This window comes from Heliangelus exortis, chromosome 9 (genome assembly GCF_036169615.1).
Source record: "Heliangelus exortis chromosome 9, bHelExo1.hap1, whole genome shotgun sequence".
Taxonomy (NCBI): Eukaryota; Metazoa; Chordata; class Aves; order Apodiformes; family Trochilidae; genus Heliangelus; species Heliangelus exortis.
The window spans coordinates 8,920,355-8,940,454 of NC_092430.1; the positions used below are offsets into that span (position 1 = coordinate 8,920,355).

General features: G+C 45.0%; 1 protein-coding gene and 1 long non-coding RNA gene across 4 annotated transcripts in view; one reads left to right on the forward strand and one right to left on the reverse strand.

Annotated features, from left to right (window-relative positions):
• INPP5D (inositol polyphosphate-5-phosphatase D) overlaps window positions 1-14,153 on the forward strand; it is a 51,392-nt gene extending 37,239 nt beyond the window's left edge. For 2 of the 3 annotated variants that reach the window (XM_071751947.1, XM_071751950.1), the window contains 16 exons: window positions 142-259; window positions 763-859; window positions 2,124-2,262; window positions 2,873-2,981; window positions 3,140-3,228; window positions 3,472-3,553; window positions 4,735-4,824; window positions 4,983-5,096; window positions 6,168-6,250; window positions 7,255-7,342; window positions 8,078-8,227; window positions 8,964-9,057; window positions 9,281-9,388; window positions 9,978-10,247; window positions 11,796-12,369; window positions 13,162-14,153. In XM_071751947.1, coding sequence (XP_071608048.1) covers window positions 142-259; window positions 763-859; window positions 2,124-2,262; window positions 2,873-2,981; window positions 3,140-3,228; window positions 3,472-3,553; window positions 4,735-4,824; window positions 4,983-5,096; window positions 6,168-6,250; window positions 7,255-7,342; window positions 8,078-8,227; window positions 8,964-9,057; window positions 9,281-9,388; window positions 9,978-10,247; window positions 11,796-12,369; window positions 13,162-13,164 — 2,208 coding nt within the window. In that variant the 3' untranslated portion in view covers window positions 13,165-14,153. The remainder of the gene's footprint in view (window positions 1-141; window positions 260-762; window positions 860-2,123; window positions 2,263-2,872; window positions 2,982-3,139; window positions 3,229-3,471; window positions 3,554-4,734; window positions 4,825-4,982; window positions 5,097-6,167; window positions 6,251-7,254; window positions 7,343-8,077; window positions 8,228-8,963; window positions 9,058-9,280; window positions 9,389-9,977; window positions 10,248-11,795; window positions 12,370-13,161) is intronic. The other variant, XM_071751949.1, reaches the window with a different exon arrangement.
• The window catches only part of LOC139799717 (uncharacterized), a 328,047-nt gene that overhangs the window by 174,151 nt on the left and 133,796 nt on the right, over window positions 1-20,100 (reverse strand). The gene's annotated exons all lie outside the window — the stretch shown is intronic.

Consider the following 20,100-nt stretch of genomic DNA (forward strand, 5'->3'; position numbering starts at 1 on the left):
TAAAACAACTGAAAGCAAATCCTCAGCACAAGAAGAAAACTTGTGTAGGAACAGTACTACTGGAGGAGTCAGGAAGGCTGCAGCTACAGCTCAACACGGGTGTGTGCAGAAATGTAACCTCTAACCTTCCCACCCCTCCAGATAGCAATCCATACCCTCTGGAACATCAGGATTGTCGTGCTGGCCAAGCCAGAACATGAGAACCGGATCAGCCACATCTGCACAGACAATGTGAAGACAGGCATTGCAAACACACTGGGTGAGGAACAGACCCAGCCTTGTCCACTGGATCTGATCAGTCTGGGCCAACACTGTGGTTGAAATAGGGCAGCTCTTTCTCCATAAGACTGCTCTGACTACATTCATGTAGCACTAATGTTACAAAGTTATATCCCATTAGCACTGATTATATCTTACCTTGAACAGAAGTAAATCTATTTGTGTGTACACCTAGCAAACATATATATATATATATATCAATCTCTTTCTATTCCCAGCAAACACCTTTGGCTGGCTATTGGATTGTTTTTTCTTTGCTTTCACAAGGAAACTGTATTTTTTCCTCTTTGACTCATCTTTTTATCATCTTTAGAAAATTTGTTGCCACGATCTGTGCTGTACACACTAATTCTTTCTTAAGTCAACCTCTTTCTCTTCTGCATCCTCCACTTCACTTCACATGTGCTAGGTGCTTTATTATCTTTGCTAGATTCAGCCTGGAGGTGGATTGATTTCTTGACATTTTTGGCTTCTCTTTTTCAGGTAATAAAGGAGCTGTGGGTGTGTCATTCATGTTTAATGGAACCTCCTTTGGGTTTGTTAACAGCCATTTGACTTCAGGAACTGAAAAGAAACACAGGTAAGATACAGACTCCCTTCAATTGGATGTTGATCCAGGGTGAAAATCTCAGGGCTATGCTTGGAAGATGGGCCATGTTTTCCTATCCACAAACAATTCTTAAATGCCCCTTTGCTAAAGACCCTCCCCGGTGTGCCACCATTTAAGTGAGGGACATGGGCTATATGGCCATACCACATAGGTGCAGGTGAAATGGACAACAAAATTATTTCATAGACAAGCTTAAAGGTCTTCTCGCACAGCGCTTGTGTGACCTGTCATGCAAGCCCAGTACAGGAGGAAACAGTTCCCTGAACTGCAGTGCTTGAAGAGATGTGGGAAGGCTTTTCACATCCCAGAATATCATGCTGAAGGGGACTGTCTGCCTCCCCACTGCAGGCAGCACTGGGAGCACAGGAGCTGTGCTGTGCCCTGGAGTGCAGCTGAGAAAGATCCTGCTGGGCAGAGCATGCTGCCAGGAGAACCAGGAGGGAGGTGTGTAGCACCAAAATGCCTCCATGGCAGTTAATTCTCTACACCCAAGCTGTGAAACGAGTTTCTGTGATCTAGGCAGGTTCTGTGCCACGGAGGACTGGAAGGCAAAGATCCCAACATGGGTGGGAGTCCATGCCCATGCTGGGAGGAGCTGGAGCAGTTGGAAGGAGTGGCTTTGAAAGCACAGAGGACCTGAAATTCAGAAGTTGGCTTTGCCATCTTTTCCATTCCTGTACCCAGCAAACAGATGGTGTGGGATTTCTGCCCAGGGCCTTTGCCCCTGACAGAGTTAACTTCTATGGAATGGTTCCCCAGGGCCTGGAGTAGCTGCCAAAATCTGGTTAGGTGTTTACTGCTGAAAGCTGAAGGCAACAATCTAACACTGGGTTTCTAGGACATGCCACTCAGAAAAGCACAGACCCCGGAAGCAACTAAAAGCTTTGGGACAGCTTTCCAGCCTTCCACTTCAGCTGGGAACACTGACACCCAAGGCAGACCAACCCAGGCTGACCCTCTGCAGCAGGGTCCTGCTGCCCTGGTCCCCAGGCCACCCAGGCCACAAACAGCAGCACCAGGGCTGCACTGATGGTGCCATGGAAGAGATGTCACCTGAGACACCATTAGGGGACCTGGGCCTGACTGCTGGGGTGCAGCACCAGGCGGGGGGACAAGCTCTCAGCTTCTGACCTGCTCTTCTCCAGCTGTGGAGCCAGGCTGGTTCCTGCCAGGCTGGTGCTTGGAGGCTGCAGGGCAGTTCAGTGGGTCAGGCAGATGTTTCTTCTCTTGACAGACGCAACCAGAACTACACCAACATCCTGCGGTTCCTGACTCTGGGAGATAAGAAACTGAGTCCATTTAACATCACCCATCGCTTCACTCATCTCTTCTGGTTGGGAGACTTGAACTACCGCGTGGAACAGCCCCCAACGGTTAGGGACCCCCCTCCAATCCCTGGGGGGACAAAACACTGTGTTGCTGAAGAAGAACCATTGTTTCCTAGTCTAAGGCAACATGGCAGAAAGAGAGGAGGCAGGAGGGATCACCAGGGCATGAGTGTGACACCAGTTGAAGGACAGTAGGGAAATGCCCAAGCAGCATCACTTCCCCACACCTCCCAGCTTTCCCTCCCAGTGTGAGGAAGTATCTGCCCTTAACAGCCTGATCCAAAGATTGCCTTTCAGCTCTCTTTGGTCAGCTTTTAATGGCTTGGAACAGGCCTTCAGAAGCAGGCAAACCGTAATAAATCACAGAGAGGTTTCTGTAGGCAGGAGACAGCAACAAGCCTGGTGCTGGAAGTGCATCTGGCACTGCACGTGTGTGGGTGTGAATGGTTGCAGAGGGGATGTGTGGGCACCTTGATGCCTGTTTCAACAGGCAAATGTTCAGCCACTGGGGCCTTTCAGTGAAGGGAAAAGTGGGAAGAGGCAGGGGGTACAGCTCTCTGGTACCATTCAGAAGCACTTGCTGGCTCACCAGCAAAGGGAGTATTTTTAAGAAGGCTTTGCATCATCTGCAGCTCTGCTGTTTGCCTGTTGGCAGGAAGCAGAGAATATTATCCAGAAGATCAGGCAGCAGCAATATCCGGAGCTGCTGGCTTTCGACCAGCTTCTCATCGAGAGAAGGGACCACAAGGTGTTTCTGCAGTTTGGTAAGGTGTTTTCTGAGTTTGTTGGCAGGTTCCTCCCCCATTGCCACCAACTCTCTGCAAGACTTGCTGTGGGGCAGGCTGTACGGAGCAGCAGCTGTCTTGCCCAGCTGATGGGTCTCAATGGGCCAAATGGTAACAGAGCACTCTCTCTGTTTTAGAGGAAGAAGAGATTACTTTTGCCCCCACCTACCGCTTTGAAAGAGGTACCCGGGAGAAGTATGCTTACACCAAGCAAAAAGCTACAGGGGTAGGTGAAAACTGTGCTGCTTGCAGAAGCATACAGCAGAGCAGGGAGAATAGCTTCTACAGAAGAAAGTAACCTAAACCACTCCCTGTATTTTCTGCCACTGTGGTGTTTTGAGAAGAGTCAATACAAACAAACAAAAAAAATAATTGACAAAAAATATGGTGCTTGGGCAAGTGAGTTTCCTGCTCTTTTGTGAACTGGTCCTTTCCTTTCTTCTTGACATCCCTTTCCTTTGGTTTGCAGATGAAGTACAATTTGCCATCCTGGTGTGATCGAGTGCTCTGGAAATCATACCCCATGGTGCATGTTGTGTGTCAGTCCTATGGTGGGTAGATAACAGATTGCAGATAGCAAAGCAATCCGTCTGAAACGGAAATGTCTCCGAGCAGTCTGCAGGATCTCCCTGCACTGCCAGGCGCTTGGCATAGAGGGACCTGATGTTGGATCAGGCAGAGAGGAGCCAAATCTCTCTGCCTGTAGCCTTGCAAGGCTGGGAGTTAATTCTGTTACTCTTCTACATGCAAAATACTGCTCAGACAGCTGCAGCTGTCCAGCTTTAGGCCATGCTGTAGGATTACTTTACTCCAGTTATTTCTTGGCAGTGATAATCGCTTTCCTGTGCAGTTCCCACCAGGAGCCTTTATGGTGCCAGCAGGATAGATCTTGTGTACGCAGTCCAGGCTGCAGAGGCTGGAGCTGCAAACACCTCTCTTCTGTCAAATAGTATTCCAGAAGGACTGTGTGGTACCAAGAGCCTGTTCCCATTCTTGGTGAAAAGCATCACAAAAGTGCAATAAAGGGAAGAGGAAGCCAACAACACCTGTAATAATAAAAAAAAAAAAGGCAACTCGGATACTGAAATTTCATCGATGATATGTAGGACCAAGCATCTGAACACAATGTTGGTGGTTTCCTATCCATAGGATTGAGAAGAGGGATGTAGAAGTCTCTTGGGGGGTCAGGTGGGCTGATCTGATGACAGGGCCTATGATGATGCTCAAAGAAACCCCTCTGGAAAGTCTGGCACCAGCTTTCGTTCACTGCTCTGTTTGCTGGACTGGGCTTGCTGTGCACTTTGGGCAAGGCAAGACCTTGCTTGCTCCCTGTTAACCCGGGGCCTTGAGCTTCTCTGTAGCACTGAGGTATCACCAGAGTGTTTGCGTTTGATTCCCTGCCATAGTAGAGCTTTAATTAGCTGAGCATGTTGCAGAGGCAACCAGTCAGCCTGCAAGTGCTTTTTGTACTGGGGGAATCTAGCACTAGCAGTTCCTTGCAAAACAAAACAGTAAAGCTGTGTCCATTAATCAAATCTTTATGTATTTTGACAAGAGTTACAGTCCTATATACTGACGTGAGATTATATGGAAACACCTTTGACTAGAGACAGTTACCACAGCGACAGTTCTATTTGCTGGAAAATTACTGAATAATATTTGTGTTGCAGCGATCGCAGTGGAGCAGGGCAGAAACCCAAGGCAGTAACCATCCTCCCTTTCTCCTTGGCAGGCTGCACCACTGATGTCCTGACGAGTGACCACAGTCCTGTCTTTGCCACCTTTGAAGTAGGAGTCACCTCGCAGTTTGTGTCAAAGAATGGTTAGTGAGGCTGGGTGCAAGGATTCTGTCTTCACCTTTGGATACAAAACACAGTGCCTTGTATAGAGCTGAAAGAAAAAGCTGAGTCTGAAGGAGTCCACTCAAAGATGCTCTCTTATCTTCTACTGAAAATGCCATTTTCCCTTCTTCTTTCCTAGACTCCAAGTACATGGATTCCCAAGGAGAGATAGAGTTCCTGCACTGCTATGCTACTCTGAAGACAAAGTCCCAGACAAAGTTCTACATCGAGTTCCACTCTAGCTGCTTAGAAAGTAGGGGTTTGTCTGTCTTTATTTTTTCAGTCAAAGTTCTCTGCTTGTACGGATTCGTTCCCCTTCCTCTTGCTTTGATCCACATAAACAGCTGTGGATCCCTTGTTCCGGTGCATCAAAGGGATCTCCTAGAGATCTATGGCAGCTGTCAGCAGTGCAATCAAAAACTCACAGCCATGTAGCTGTAATCCATGCTTGGATATGTAGCCTTCCACCATTTCTTCCATCTTGTTTGGCAAGCTGATCATCTCTTTCTAGAAGAGAAACATGTGTTGTTCTTACTTACTACACAGAAAATCTTGACTCAGCATGATTGATTAAATGATTAAATGACTGATTAATTTTCTAATCATGCCGGCTACAAATGATCAAAATAAAGCATCTGTGTTATGTTAATAAAAACAATTTAATTGCCTAGTTTAAAAGAGCATAAATTAGAGGATCAGCTTCAAGTGAAAGGACAGGTGGAGGTTTGACCCTGTAAAGGGGACTGTGTGCCCCAGTCCCAATCTACAAGGCTGAGTCCTGGCTGTTTATGTAACGCGCAGCTCTGTGCCCTTGCGCTGGGTTTTTTTGAGTGAGTCCCCATCACAGGACTGCTCCTGTAAGTGGGACAGCATGCCTTCAGTGTGTGCTTCAGCACATTATTGCATGTCAGAGTGCTGTGTGAAAGACAGTTCCATAAAAGATTATTTTTTGGCTGCATCAGAATTTGCATAAATTTCTATGGAAACAGTGTATTACGAATCTTAAATTAGAATTTCAAAAGTGTGCTATCTTGAGTGGCGTAGGAAGAGCTGTCATGTTCTTATCCTCCAGTCCATGTATGCACTGAGCTTTTCAGTGCCAAGATTAACTGTAAAATAAAGCTATTTAACAATTCTCCAGTAAAATCACTGGTAAATGTACCATGTAAACATTCACCCAATGCTCAGATTTTAAGCTTCTAAACATTTCTAGAACTTGTGTCCCATTGGGAAAATCATTGTTGGCCTTTTGGAGATCTAGACTCTGAAAAGGATTTGTAGCCAAGTATTCATTCTGATGAACTCCTTTTCCATCACTTTGCAGGTTTTGTAAAGAGCCAGGAAGGAGAAAATGAGGATGGGAGTGAAGGAGAGCTTGTGGTCAAGTTCATCGATGCACTTCCAAAGGTAAGCTGGGACTATCTTTCCATATCCATGTAGAAGAGAAGCCTTCCCCTTGCATCCCATAAGCAACATTAGGTCTTTGACGTATGTAAACATTATTTTCAGGGACATGGTTGTGCTCTTGTTTACGATAAGGAGTCTGTAAGAATACAGGATGGGCTTAAGTTAAACAGTTTCTAACAAGCCGGAAAGGGCTTTCCTGTCAGAATCCTTTCATCTGTATCAGGAGTTTTGCTGGTGTGATATGTCACTCAGGAGCATGACTGTTTTCTCACCTTTTTAATGAACATAACTGTGCTCACAAGTCTTCTAAGCAGGCCTCTTTCTTTAGCTTTAGAAGGAAGATAAATAACAAAGAGTAACTCTGCCCTGGAGTTTCTTTTCCCTGTCAAAATTTTTTTCTGGGTGTTTTTTAAAAAAGTTGAGCAAGTGATTTTTACTTGTGCTTTAAAGACCATCAATGGCCAGAGTAGTGTCCTGTGTGTTTGTGTTCGCCACACCCTTGAGATAAGAGCTGTTCTCCATTTACTGGCATGGTTGGAGCTTGAAGAAGCATCAGAGCTCCTGGATGTGGAGAAAAGGGCACACATCAGTGCCCTTCTGAAATGCCCAGAAGTGCTGACTTTGGAAAGAGTGCCTTACACTGAGGGAAGGCTCTACAACAAGTGACTGTAGCAACAGCTAGACAGATTTTTGGGAACTGACTATAATCAGAGTCCAGATCACTTCCCTCTCAAGCCCTTTTCAGTCCTGCACTGCAGGAGGAAACTGCAGCTCAGCCCATGAGGGAGTGGTCAGCAGCATTCTGTCTGCTGTGCTGGAACTGAGGGGGGGATGGCACTGAAGGAGATCTCCACCGATCTCCAGACATCATCAAAGCCTCATTTGGGGGTGAGAGGATAACCTCATGGGTTTGTGCAGCCATATTTTGCCCATTGGGAACTGTGGCACAGGGAGAACTGTGCAGACCACCTATTGTACTGACCCCCATGCACTTGTCTTTTCAGCTGACTCCAATTATTTCAGACCCAGAATACCTACTTGATCAACACATCCTGATCAGCATTAAGTCATCAGACAGTGATGAGTCTTATGGTAAGTGCTTAGCTCTAAAGTTCTGGACAAGTCAAAATCTACTTGTTTTTTCCCCAGACTGCTGAAGACACACTGAACAAAAGTAACTCTGACAGACTGAACATCTATGGCACTCTGACTTCTGATTTAGAACTAAATACCTACAAAAATACACTGTGGGAAATAGTTTGTGAGGTAGTGTTGCTTAGAGGAATATGAACTAGAAGCAACAACCTGTGAGCCTTAGCAGCCCCAAAAGAGCAATTGTTTAAGGAGACAGTACTTTAAGGCAACCCAGTCGGGAGCCAGCCTGTTTAAATGGGTTTATTCAGAACATACAAATCCTGTTACACTTGCACTTACTTGAGGCATTTTCACTGGCTACAGAAGAGTCAATGGCAGTGCTGCTTGTTTCCAAATTGTAACCAGCCAGAGATGTAGTCCTTGTCCACAGAAGTCTCTTTGCTGAAATCCCATGAACTGAAACGGCATCACAGGGCAGTATTTTCCTTACCAGTAATGGAAGCTCAGAACCCTGCAGTCACCTATGGGTATCTCCAGAGCCCAAATCCTTCACAGATATCTGAAGTAAAATGAATGCCCCTGATTTCTCAAGAGATCACACTTCTTACTGTGATCCAAAGCAGATTCTCTCCAGGAATCTCAGCCCTCTTGGCACAGTGACAACTGACATGAGAAAGAGATTTCAATGGTTTTTTTCCTCAGTTTGAGGCTCATGGTCTCCTTGTCTTCTAGGGGAAGGCTGCATTGCCCTGCGAATAGAAGCAACAGAATCCTTGGTTCCTATCCATACTGTGCTGACACACCATGGTGAGAAAACAGGGGTCTTTCAAGGTGAAATCAAGTTACAGACATCCCAAGGAAAACAGAGAGAGAAACTGTATGGTAAGGAACAAGATCATCTCTGCATGGCTTGCTCTTGAGAAAATCCATCTCCGAAGAGTGCTGATCACTGTCAAGGAACTGAAAATTATCCTTGCAGAGCTTTTAGTCCCAAAGAACCGGGAGCTTTTGATGCTGACTGCAAGGAGATGTTTGTTCTCAGGAGTGTACCTGTACCCTTTCAGAAAGACACAGCAATTCCGTTTGGGTTTTCCTTTTTTCATCATTCAAGCAAATTTGGCAGAGTGAGAGAGCCCCCTGTCTGTCACTGATACTGAATCACTGAACGGTGTACCTTGTTTCCACTTGCAGGGATTATGACACAAGGTGCCAAAGCTCTCCCTGCTCCAGTCACCCCGGGAAGCATCTGCAAAGAGGCTCTCAAGGAGCAGTTTTTCAGCTAAAAGATCACTGACTTTCACCTTGCTGTCTGTTGTTCTCTTTCAGAATACAAAAGCAGCCTCATCACATTTACTGTCAATTTACGGGCAAAAAACTACCTGTACATGAGTGTTTGGGGGATCACATCATTTTTATCTTAAAATACACACTTTTTCCTGTGCCAACAAAACATGACATGTCTTAGTGGGCAGCTGAAAACATAGCAGCAGCAACTATTAAAACTGTCTCACCATCATTCTGAGAGACAAATGCCTGAATACAAGCGGAACACAGAAACCTTAGGGATTCAGACTCTGGAGCTGCCAAAACACACTTTCATGGTTTTTCTTTCCTTCAGATTTTGTCAAGATTGAACGTGATGAAATCATTGGGCAGAAACCAAAGAACATCAGCAATTTAGAGCCTACCAAAGATGGGGATCAGACTAACAGGTAAGGGGCAAGTGGGTAGCTCAGTGACAGAAAATGAGTCTGCTCAATAAAGGCAAAGCTGGGCTGGCTGTGTAAGCAGTATTAATGGGCACAGTGAGCACTGGGAAGTGGTTCTGGTCAGGGCTGGTCAATACTTCTGTCTCCAAGGCTTCAAAAGCTAAGAATGCATTAGTCAGTCTGAGTCCCTGCACCCCACTTCAAAAAGGCCTTTTTATTTCCACAGAAGGACAAAATCTACTCATCTGGTGGCCAGAGAGGCAGCAGCCATTGCTCGCTATTGGGGAACTACTTCCTCTTCTCCAGACAACCCAGGAAAGGAGGACATGTTACGGTAATCTTGCTGCTTTACCTCTGCCAGCTGGGGTGGGAAGCTATGCTCTAGCTGCCTGCCTTTTCCTTTCAAAGAGTCCTGGGATGCTCTGGGTAAGGCTGTCCTTTAATTCTGGCTCCACAGCTGCATGTCTTTGCAGGCAGCTCCCTGTCTGATGCCTGCTAGTTTGTACAGGTACCCCTCAAAAGGCCAGAAGCTTCTCCTCTTGTTGTCTCTTGCTTGGAGCCCTCCTGCTTTGGCTGCAGTTGCCCAGAAGTCCTGAAAAGCCCTTTGGTGTGGCTGCAGAAGCTGAGTGCCCTCCACAGCCTGGAAATGGAAATGTCTGCCACAGCCAGAGGGACTATCTGGGGCTGGGGGAGGTGGCCTTGACCCAGGCAATAGGAGGACTCCCACTTATTTTCTGATTCTAAAACAACAGTGGCAAAAAAAAAAAAAAAAAAAAAAAAAAAAAAAAAAAAAAAAAAAAGTAGGTGGTATTAAATTTCTGAGCAGTCAGTGGGCACTAACTCCTTTGTAGTTGGCAGGGAGACAAAAAAAATTAAAGATGTATTTGTGCATGTATCTTCCTGACAATATTTCTTCTCTTCAGTAGCTCCATTACCACAGACATCAGCAACCCCAGCTACTTGGGGATGGCTGCTTTCTCCCAACAACCCTCTGCAACCAGCCAGCTTAAGCAGATGCCTTCACCTGACCAGCTACCATCTCACTGGAGCTACGAGCAGCAGCCCAAAGAGACCTCCATAACAGGGCAGTGTCAGTCGGCCTCCACATCACCCTCCTTGTCACCTCTGTCTCCAAAACCATCCCTACAGCCTCCAGCAAACAGAAGCGTTTGTAGTCGGAGCCAAGAGTACCTGTGAGTCTGAGTGCTGCACTGGGAAGTCCCCTCCTCCCCAGTCATTCTGCAGAGTCACTGTTGCATGGTCTGTACAGAGGTGCAGCAAATTCTTTCAGTCTTTTATATCTAGAATTAGAGAAAGGTATGTGAAGACCACAAGTGCACACGTCCCATACTCAAAGGAAAGTAGTGTTAGTAGTTCCTCAGGCTTCTCTGAAAGTCAAAAATATATGTGTAAGCTGAATTCTTTTCCATGAGAAGAGAAGAAGACTTTGGAGCTTACTGTAGTGTCCTGGTTTGGGCCAGGATAGAGGTGATTTTCTGTCTTGTACTTTTGCTTTTAGCCAAGTCTACCGTGACATGTAGTAACAAGGAAGAGTGTGTCACAGATCTTTCCACTGGATGGGATAGAGTTCCTTCACATGTCATACATGAAGTATTGCAAATGCATGTCTGCTGAAACAAACGTCCAGCTGGGTACAGAAGTTGGCAGCCACATACTGCATCTGCCACAAGCCAGCAGCTGAAAATACCCTGTCCCTACCCAACCAAGTACAGGGATGATTGCCTTCCAGGCAATCAGTCCCCCCTTTCACAGGGACAGCTGCTCTCTGAGCCTGGGTGGGACTTAAGGGGTCACTGTCTGTGGCCTCTGTCTGTGGCCTTCCATGAGCCAGACCTGGCAGAAGCCAGAGTTGTGAGTGCTGCTTCTACCTGCCAGCACCTCAGCCTGTGCTCAGCTCTTTGCTCCTCCATGTACTGATTTCCAGAAGTGAGGAACACCCCTCTGAAGACACACAAAGATTATGTGCCATTTACCCCTGTTCCACTCTGTTCAGTTATACTGGGGCTGATCTTTGAAGCACTGTGGTCATTCTTGAGATGACAGCCTTGCCAAATCAGGGCAAGTCATGCAAAACCCACCAAACCTCCTTGACCAGCTGCACAGCTGTGCTGACATTCCAGGCTAAACCCCAGTTCAAAGGGCTCAGCTGAGAAGGCACAAGGATTGTCTCACCCTACATGAATAGCTTTTGTTCATATATTGTGCATTTGGGTGCATTAAGGAGTTATATCCCATGCCTAGGATTATCATGTGGCATCAGTAACAAGAGGAGATTGACCTGGCTGTAAAATACTACAGTATGAGCTCTTACCTTAGCTGTCCAGACAGCCATTTCAATCATTTCTGCCAGATCTGAAGGTTCTCATTAATATTTAAACTCATATTTCTGTTCATCACAAAGCCACCAGAGCACTTGGCACAGTGTGGCTCAGTGGCATATCTCTATTTAAAGAGAAGCCAAGTATTTCTTTGGCAAGCCAGTGGTCCAGCAGGGAGTTTATACAGTGCCATGCATACCTGCTCTACACTGTCATGTGAATAATGATTTAACAAGGTAAAAACAGCACACAATTCTCTTCTTTTCCCCCAAGTTTGTTATCCCTTTGCACAGTCAGTTTAATTTTATCATGCTCCTTTCCTATTGATTTTCCTTTAAACCAGTCAGTGTCACTTGTCTGCTCTTTACAAGTCTCCTTTCTCCACTTCTGTGATGACTGTAGGACACCTGAACTGGGAAAAGCCACAACAGAGCCTTTGCTTCAAGAGGAGGGACAGCAGAAGCCAGAGATGTTTGAGAACCCGCTCTATGGCTCAATGGGCTCAAAGGGCAAGATGGTGTCAAAGAAAGAGCAGGACTACCCCAAGGCCTCAAGAAGGGAGCAGCTGTCACTGCCTGATCAGAGCTTTCATCTCCCAAAGTCCCAGGAGCTGGAGAGCAGCAAGGCCTCTGGCAAACAGCCATCACCACCTTTCCTGGTGCCCACACAGAGATTTCGGTCCTATACCTGCTCCAGCCAGTCTGAAGAGAAGAGCATGGCTGAAAAGACACAAGGCAAACCCAAGATGACTCCAGCATCAGAAAACCCAGCACTGCTCAAAAAGCTAGTCAAGCCTTTGAGGTCTGAAGTCAGCCCAAGCACCCAGGGACAGCACAAGCCACCCCTTCCCTCCAAGAGCCGGGCAGTGCTGGACATGCAGAACCCCAAGGGCCGAGACTATCGGGACAGTTCAGAGCTGCCACACTCTGGGAAGCATCGAACAGAAGAAGGACCATTCAGCAGGACAACCACACCGGTGTGTTCCTTGTGGGAGTATGGCAGGGGGGGAGTTTCATTAGATGTGGTGTCACAGCAGAATTCTACTTGAGCAGTCCTGGCTCAGTCACTGTGCCCTTGCTCTGTGTTTCCTGGCCAAGCCCAGAGCACCATCCCACCAACCTGCAAGGGATGCATGGGCACATTGTAAACCAATATTGCTACAGGAGGTGTTATACTGAGGAGCCATGGCCTTAGGTTTGCATGAAGTTTTGGCTTCTTTTGCACTATGTCAGTTATGTTGTTATTGCTGGTTTGGGGAGTCCCACATTATTTCTGATAATGTCCAGGCTTGGCCTGACAGCACAAGTCTAAAGCACTGGCTAAAAGATTTCATAGAATGAAAGAATGTCAAGGATCATCTTGTCCAACCTTTCTATAGTTTATGTTAGGTGTTGCAGCACCCTGTTCAGCTGAGTCTTAAAACTTTCCAAAGTGTGCTGTGCTGTAATTGATTAAAAGAAGATTAAAAAGTTACCTATGGGAAACACATCATCTAGAACAGCAGTGTCCAAAAACATCACTGAACCCTCACAGAAATAACCACACATCTGCTTTTTTGGGATGGTGGGGTTTTTGTTGGGTTTTTTTTCTTTTTTTTCTCCAGAAAGTCATTAGCAGGATGAGAAGGATAGGGGAAGTTTTAGTAAATGGTTTGGGAGTTTGAAATAAGAGAGCCCACCTGAGCAAGCTATAGGGTTCTTTTTTCCTTCTTCATCAAAACTTCTAGAATTGAAAATAGACAAGCTGATGTCTTTTCTTGTCTCTACAGTGAAAACAACACGGCAGATGGCATCCTAGGAGAATTTCTGATGGGAAGAAAGATGGATATTACTGCTTTGTTCACACTGATGTCCTCTGGTCTGGTTCTAAAGGGACTGGGGGTTTTATTTTTGAGGGTGTATCCCCCTCTATGATTATCAAAGTTGTCTATCTGAGAAGTTTATCCTTTGCTGCTCAGACCAAGAGGAGCCAGGACCATAATACCAAATGCAACTTAGCCTTTTGTAGTGTCACTTCGGTACTCCTGCTAAGAGGCAGATGCATGCATTAGTAAATGTTTTGAAAAAGAGGAAGGTACGGTTTAAGGACTAGGAGATGGAAGAGGTGTATTTAAAGAACCCCCTTTCTACAAAAGCAAAATTTTTATTTTGTGTTACATAATTCCTTTTAAAGGATGAGATGGAAAAGAAGGCATTTTGAAAGCGGTACAGCTCCAAAAGCATGCACTACCTGTGGAACAAGGAGTTAAGGGAGGGTGGGCCCCACACAGGGCCAAGTTTGCCTCCAGCATGAGCTCCCAGGTGGCACACCTGCCCTGTTTCATGCAGAGTGTGAGGGCTGGCTCCAGGCAATGCAGCTCTTTGTCTTTTTCTATTGGATAGTGCTGTTGTGCCCCTAATAAGCACAGTGAAACCTCAGAACTACATCCAGAAACAGGAGAAAAGGCAGGGACCAGGGGCAGCCCAGGAGCACGGCTGCCTGAAGGGATGGACAGCAGTCATTCCAGCCTGTCCTACAGCTTTTGAAGGACACTGGCTGGCTGGTTTTGTAGCATTCTTAACAGACTAATGCTGACCTTACTGTACACTTTTGTTCAATGACTGAGAATGAGTAATGTTAACACACTTGTAATTTCTATTATATTCATGTAAAGTATTAATGCCGAAGTTACAATTAGGTCGTATCTGTTTGTGACTTAATCGTTGCTGTTGTTGCCACCTTGATTACTTAAAAATAATAAAATAACCACCTTTCTGATCATTCCTTGCTGAAAATTCAGAGCTGCCTGCCACGTGATTCAGCTTTAGTTGGGTGTTCCACCAATGACAGTAGTCCCTGCCAGAAGAAATCTCAAAGGCACCAAGGAGCACAGGGTAGGTGCCCCAATGCTACTGCCATTGAGGACATGTCTGTCTATCTCTCTGTCTCTCTGTCCTGTGTGTACAGGCCCTTTGTGGATACAGCTGGTTTAGACATCCCAGCACCACTGAGCAGGTACAGTTAATAATTGTATGAGCATAGAAAATGTACAGCAATTCTACCGGAGCTGAAGAGGCCAAGCATAGACCTGTGAGAATAGGTGGAAGTAGACAATCTCTAGGGTAGAAAACCCTTTTTAAAAAAAAGAGAGGGGTGTCTGCCATGCAGGTTGGTGTTTCAAGGCCTCACTACTGAAACACCCGGCTCAGGGACCTACAGGTCAGCAAGGTGAGCCAGGAGCTTACATTCCTGATGCTTCCTTCAACAGATTCTGCTCTAACGCCCATGACTCCACAGCTGTGGTGTTTCCCTGGCCCTGGAGAACATTTTCTATTTCAGATTCCAGGACACATACAGCCACAGAGCAAAACCCTCCTGGAGAAGGTGAGCTTTCTGTCTAATATGGAGCTTTAGATCAGTTCCTACTAATGCTGTGATGCTTTGATTTATGTTCACATCAGAGAGAGATGGGAGATGAAAATGTGACAGGCTTTCTACAAGAAGTTTTTTCAATGATGAGACGGGCTCAGATTTTCTGACATGCTAGTGCTTATCCATTGACTTCCTAACCTGTAGAAGAGAAAGTCTAGTCCCCAAAGTTTGCAAAATAACAGCTTGATACAAACCAAGAATAGCTTCTAGCAAAAAATATTCTCCTAATTGTGAACACTGCTTAAATTAGGCTCAGATTTGCAGGTGAGCAGAATTTGAGAACACTGGACTTAAAAAAAGCATAATATAACATCCAGGTGCTTGACCTGGCCTGTTCTTTACAAAGGCATATTGCTGGGGGAGAAGTGTTGCAAGACTAACCTCTTTTAGGGCACGGTGCTCCAAGGTCCAACCAGCTGTTCCAGCAGAAACTCACGAATAGTGCTCCAAGTCTATTTCCCTCAGGGCTGAGAAGCCTGGGTCGGTGCTTCTGCTCGCAAAGCCACCAGCCTCTCCACTGGCTTGGTCAGGAATGAGCTGGGCCTGTGCCCCTAGCCTCACCTTTTATTGGCCCCCCCAGTCCTGCTCATGCGCAGTTCGGGCCCGCCCTAATAAAGCACAGGTGGGCTTAACACAAGCTCATGCCCACTACCTGGCAATTAGTGGCACCTGGTTGCCTCATTTTACTACAGAGAAGCTCTCTGCCAAGCTTCCAGAAGGAGAAAATACATTACTGTTCCCATGCTAAAAAGGCATTGGTATGAATTATCACTTATGGCTCTAAAGAGTCTGAGTTCTCTCTGACAGGAAAGGTAGCAAATGCCACCACACTTTTTGAAAGTGGGACACATTCAAAAGAAGGCTTTGTAAAGAGCAATCTGAGGTCTCTGCAGAACAAAGTTCTCAGGGGAGCAGCTGAGACAGCGTGGGAGAGAAGGGCTGGTGCAAAAAAAAAAAAAAAAAGCAGCAGGACACTGCAATATTTGCCCATGTCGTGAGACCGGCTGAGAATAGAGCTGGGAACACCAACCGTGTGAGCTTGCCAGGTATGGTTATTAGAAAACTGCATTTTACAACTAAGCCTTATGTTTTGTTTCTACTTTCCACCATAAAGCCTTTAAGATGGTCTCTACAGGTTTTAGTGCCTATGTCTGAGCCAGATGAAACATGGACTGAGCACAAGCTGCTTCTTTCCCATATGTCGCTGAGCCCATGACTCTCCCATCAAACCAGGAACGTTGGGTTGTGGTTTGTTTTTTTTTTTTTGAAGTCTCGGTTATTGCCCAGTTAGGTTACCACAGGCTGTACAAGTAAAGAGATGAAGTGATGGGTATGAATTGCCAAAAAATCGATTGCTTTCTCCCAGATGTAGAAGCTATCTGCAACTTTCCAAAGGCCTTTATTTTAAGTTCTTAAAATAGCTGCAGTCTCAAAGTACTTCTTTCCATGGAGACCCAGCTGTCAAAAAAACCCTAAGTTCCCAGCTACAGGAGGTAATGTTGCCAAATGCAGTTAACTTTCTAAAGCCCTGCTTCCTCTCTGCACCTGATGTCTGTAAGGCAGGCATATTTGTCCTCTCCACTGTATCACTGTATCACAGAACTGATGCTGCTTAGACCTCTAGTCTGCTGGACCAAGGAACTCTTTTTTTTGACACAGCTTAAAACTGTTTTTAAAATGAAAGTTGTTTAAACATATTTACCACACTTCTTATTGTCCTTGTGATAGCACAATTCAGTTAGCCTGTATTGTGATTGAAAGGATGAAGTGTTCAAAAATTAACAGATCCCACCACTGCCCAAAAAAGCTCCTAATTTTTATAACCTTTTCAAGGCTCAGATATTAGTGTATGATTGAACTGCAGTGTCAGGACTAGTTAACTGACCAAGGTGACCAGGACAATTCCCAGACCTCTCCAAACCAATGGCCCCACATGGCTGGAAATTCACAGTGGCCAAATAATTCTCTTTTTTATTTCCCCAATCTCTGCTTGAGCAAAATCTACACTTTGCCTTCTAGGAAACTGACTAAAGAGATTCCATCCCAACCCGTATTTGTTGCATCTCTGGATGAGAATGTAACCCATAGATGCAGCAGGTGGACTGTGCAATAGGGAACCTGGGGTGGTGGTGAAGCCTTCTCCTGAGCTGCAGTAACAGTTGGCAGTTTGGTGCTATAATATATGTCAGCCACATCTGCTTGATGCTCACTGAGTTGAGGCCGAGGTACTTAATGAAGGAGTGTCTTGGTCTGGGCCAGGATAGAATTAATTTTCTGTCTTGTAATTTTGCTTTCAGCTAAGTCTCTTTTAAGCAGCTTTCCTTGCTGAAATTAACAGCAAGTCTCTCAGTCAGTGTCTGCTTCTATGGCTGGTAACATTCATTGTTTAGTTACAGCTATAGAATGGTCAGCAGAACCAAGGCCACTGCTCGGTTCTGAGGAAGATCTTATGCTCTGGAAAGAGAAAGGTATTTTAGGATTGCATTTGTGTTAAAACCTTCTGAAGTCTCACAGAAATTCTTTTACAATTCTGTTTTATTCATGTAGGGATGAATAGAAGTTTTGCTCTAAAAGACTCACTTGCTGCAAACATGCACATGGGCTTCACTATATCCTTTTAGGTCAAAATTAACTGACATTCTTCTGTAGCATTCAGAGAACTGTAACTGAAACTCTATCTTCAAAAACCCCAGAGTTGCAGCTGACATTACCAAGACGAGCCATGAGTTTTTGCTGAGATTTGGGCAGTGGACTAGACAATCTCCAGAGGCTCATCCAGCTGCAACTACTCTGTGCTTCAGTGATTATGTTTAAATGAAACAATTCTGTGCCAGGGATGGTAATCTGCTACACATTGTGGTTATTATTCACACTTTATTACATTTTTTTCCAGGGTCTGGTCTAGATTACATACATAGTAAATTAATGTCTCATCTCCTAAAGCATTGGATTATATCATAACTAATAGAGATGAAGATGGCACACAATAGGAAATTAATTGTTGAGCTCAGGAAAGAATGAATGGGAATGGATGATGGAGTCAGCATCCAGCAACAAGCAGAAAAGTTGCAGAAAAACAAACAACAAAGCAGAGGATTTGTGGAATGAGACAGAATCCAACAGAAAGGAGGAGAGTGAAAGCAGTCTCAAACAGAAACAGGTAAGCCCAGAGACAGGAAGAAATAAAATTAAAAAAAACAGCAAAGAAATTGAAAAAGAAACAAGAGACCTTTGCAATCAAAAGGATGAAGAGTTACCAGGGAAATTATGTCTGCTCCATACTTTACATCTGGTAATTATATCTTATAAGCATAAAGAAAGCAACCTGGTATGGGAAATGTTCCCTCTTGTCAAATGTAAACATGAAGGTCCAAAACAAAGCCTAATTTGAAAATGGAGTCTTAGATTTAACTTAGCTTTTGATAAGGGCACTGGTGATCAGCATCTTCCCAGAAAATGAAGTAAAAAAGCAAGTATTGTAAAAAATATATAAAATCAGGATGTCCTACCCACTATGGAAGGGTGAACATCTTTAACGCAGTGTGATTTGTCTAAGATTCAAACATACACATATGACAATTAATCGAAATCCTCCCCTTGGAACAGTCTAGCAGTTATTGTAAACAGTAAAATATCCAGAGTTTTTCCAGTAATTTATCCAATATTTGAGGATGCACTTCTTTTTCTCTCATGCCATTTCTGCTCACACTGATTCCTTTTCCTGCCACGCTGAAAGAAATAGTGGACAATTATTTTCTCTCCCAGTTTTGGTGAGAAGAGCCTACTCCCAAAACTGAGCTGAAGGATTTTTGTTGGAGAGGCTGTAGGAAAGCAGGTAGTTGGCAGTTCAAAGGTAGTGAGAGACTTTGGGGCTGATTATGTATTAAGGCCAAGGCAAAAGCCTCAGGAGAAGGGTAACAGAGGCTGATCCCTGCATTTCTGTATTTTTGTCTTTTCCCTTTTTCTCATGCTTCATGTTTGGTTTCCTGCAGAGGATTAAGATGTAGAGAAGAAGATTTGAAAGGATTAATTTCTCTCAGCAGTGCCCTTCGGGAGTTCAGTAACTATATCCGTAGAATCAGGACTTAAGCTTACAGTTGCAAGTCGTTACACGTTAAGCATCTAATGTGATTTTATGTCTAAGTACAAAAAAAAAGTAGGTGGTATGCTTACATTTGGCCAAAATCAGTTGTGTAGAGAACATGCATCACCTTGTGAATTGCACACTTGATAACATAGTTGTACATGAACTATCATTAACTCTCTGCTCCAGTGTAATAATCTGGTGAATCATCTGTTTTATTCTGTTACAATTCAGTAATTGCATCTTCACTTATTTACACTAAAGAAAAAAAACCAAAAAAACAACCAAAACAATTTAGGTAGTCCAAGACAAAACCCAAAACCATTATGAATCCTGCCTGTTTTCAAATTAAATTATCATAATATGGTTACCTAACTCCTTACTTCAGAAGTTAAGAGTTAAGCAATGCAGCCAGCCCTTAAAGGGGTTTTTTGGGGCCACTTGCCATAGAACAATGGTTTCTTCTTGATACTAGAAAGGACGTGTCAGTGCAGTGAGGGCTGCCCTGGTAATTTATGATGTGTTCCAAATATTTTTTTTCAAATATATCCTATCTAAACCCTCCCCACCCCAAATTTCACCACCACCCTCCTTGGACAGACGGGTAGCTCAGTAAAGCTTTGTAACTGATGCTGTGTGCCCCCGGGGAACTTGAGGTGGTGGTGTGGTGGAGACTGGGGAGGGAAGGACAACAAAAACCACCCAGCAACCAGTACTGCAGGTCTCTATTTTGGGCAACACAGTAAATCACCCTTCTGCTGGCTGTATGGCTTTTACTAACAGTTTTTAACCTTACTTTAGTCACAAAGGCCTGAGCACCAAACTCCTGACTGGTGAGTGCCAACCTGCGCCAGTCATTGGGGTCACCAAAGCCCCATCCAAGTGTCACACACTGCTTGGCCCTGCTCGGTGACACCATGGCAAAGGATTTTGTTGTTCTTTCAGGGAAGGTACTGGTTGATGCTATTGAGTCACGGTTTCTGAAACCGTGTCCTTTCCTTCCCTTTTGGAAAAATTAGGAATACCAGGAGATCCTAGTAAGCCTGCGGCACACTCGGCACACCGACGCTTGAAAAAGAGAAGTATTAACCGTATCGACTCCATGCAGTCGATTAGGAAGGTGATTCGCTCACGGCCGCGCTTTCGGGGTGCCGGGCCACCCCCTTTGGTTCATCTCGGAGGGTCGGAGGGACCGATGCCCGGTCACAGCCT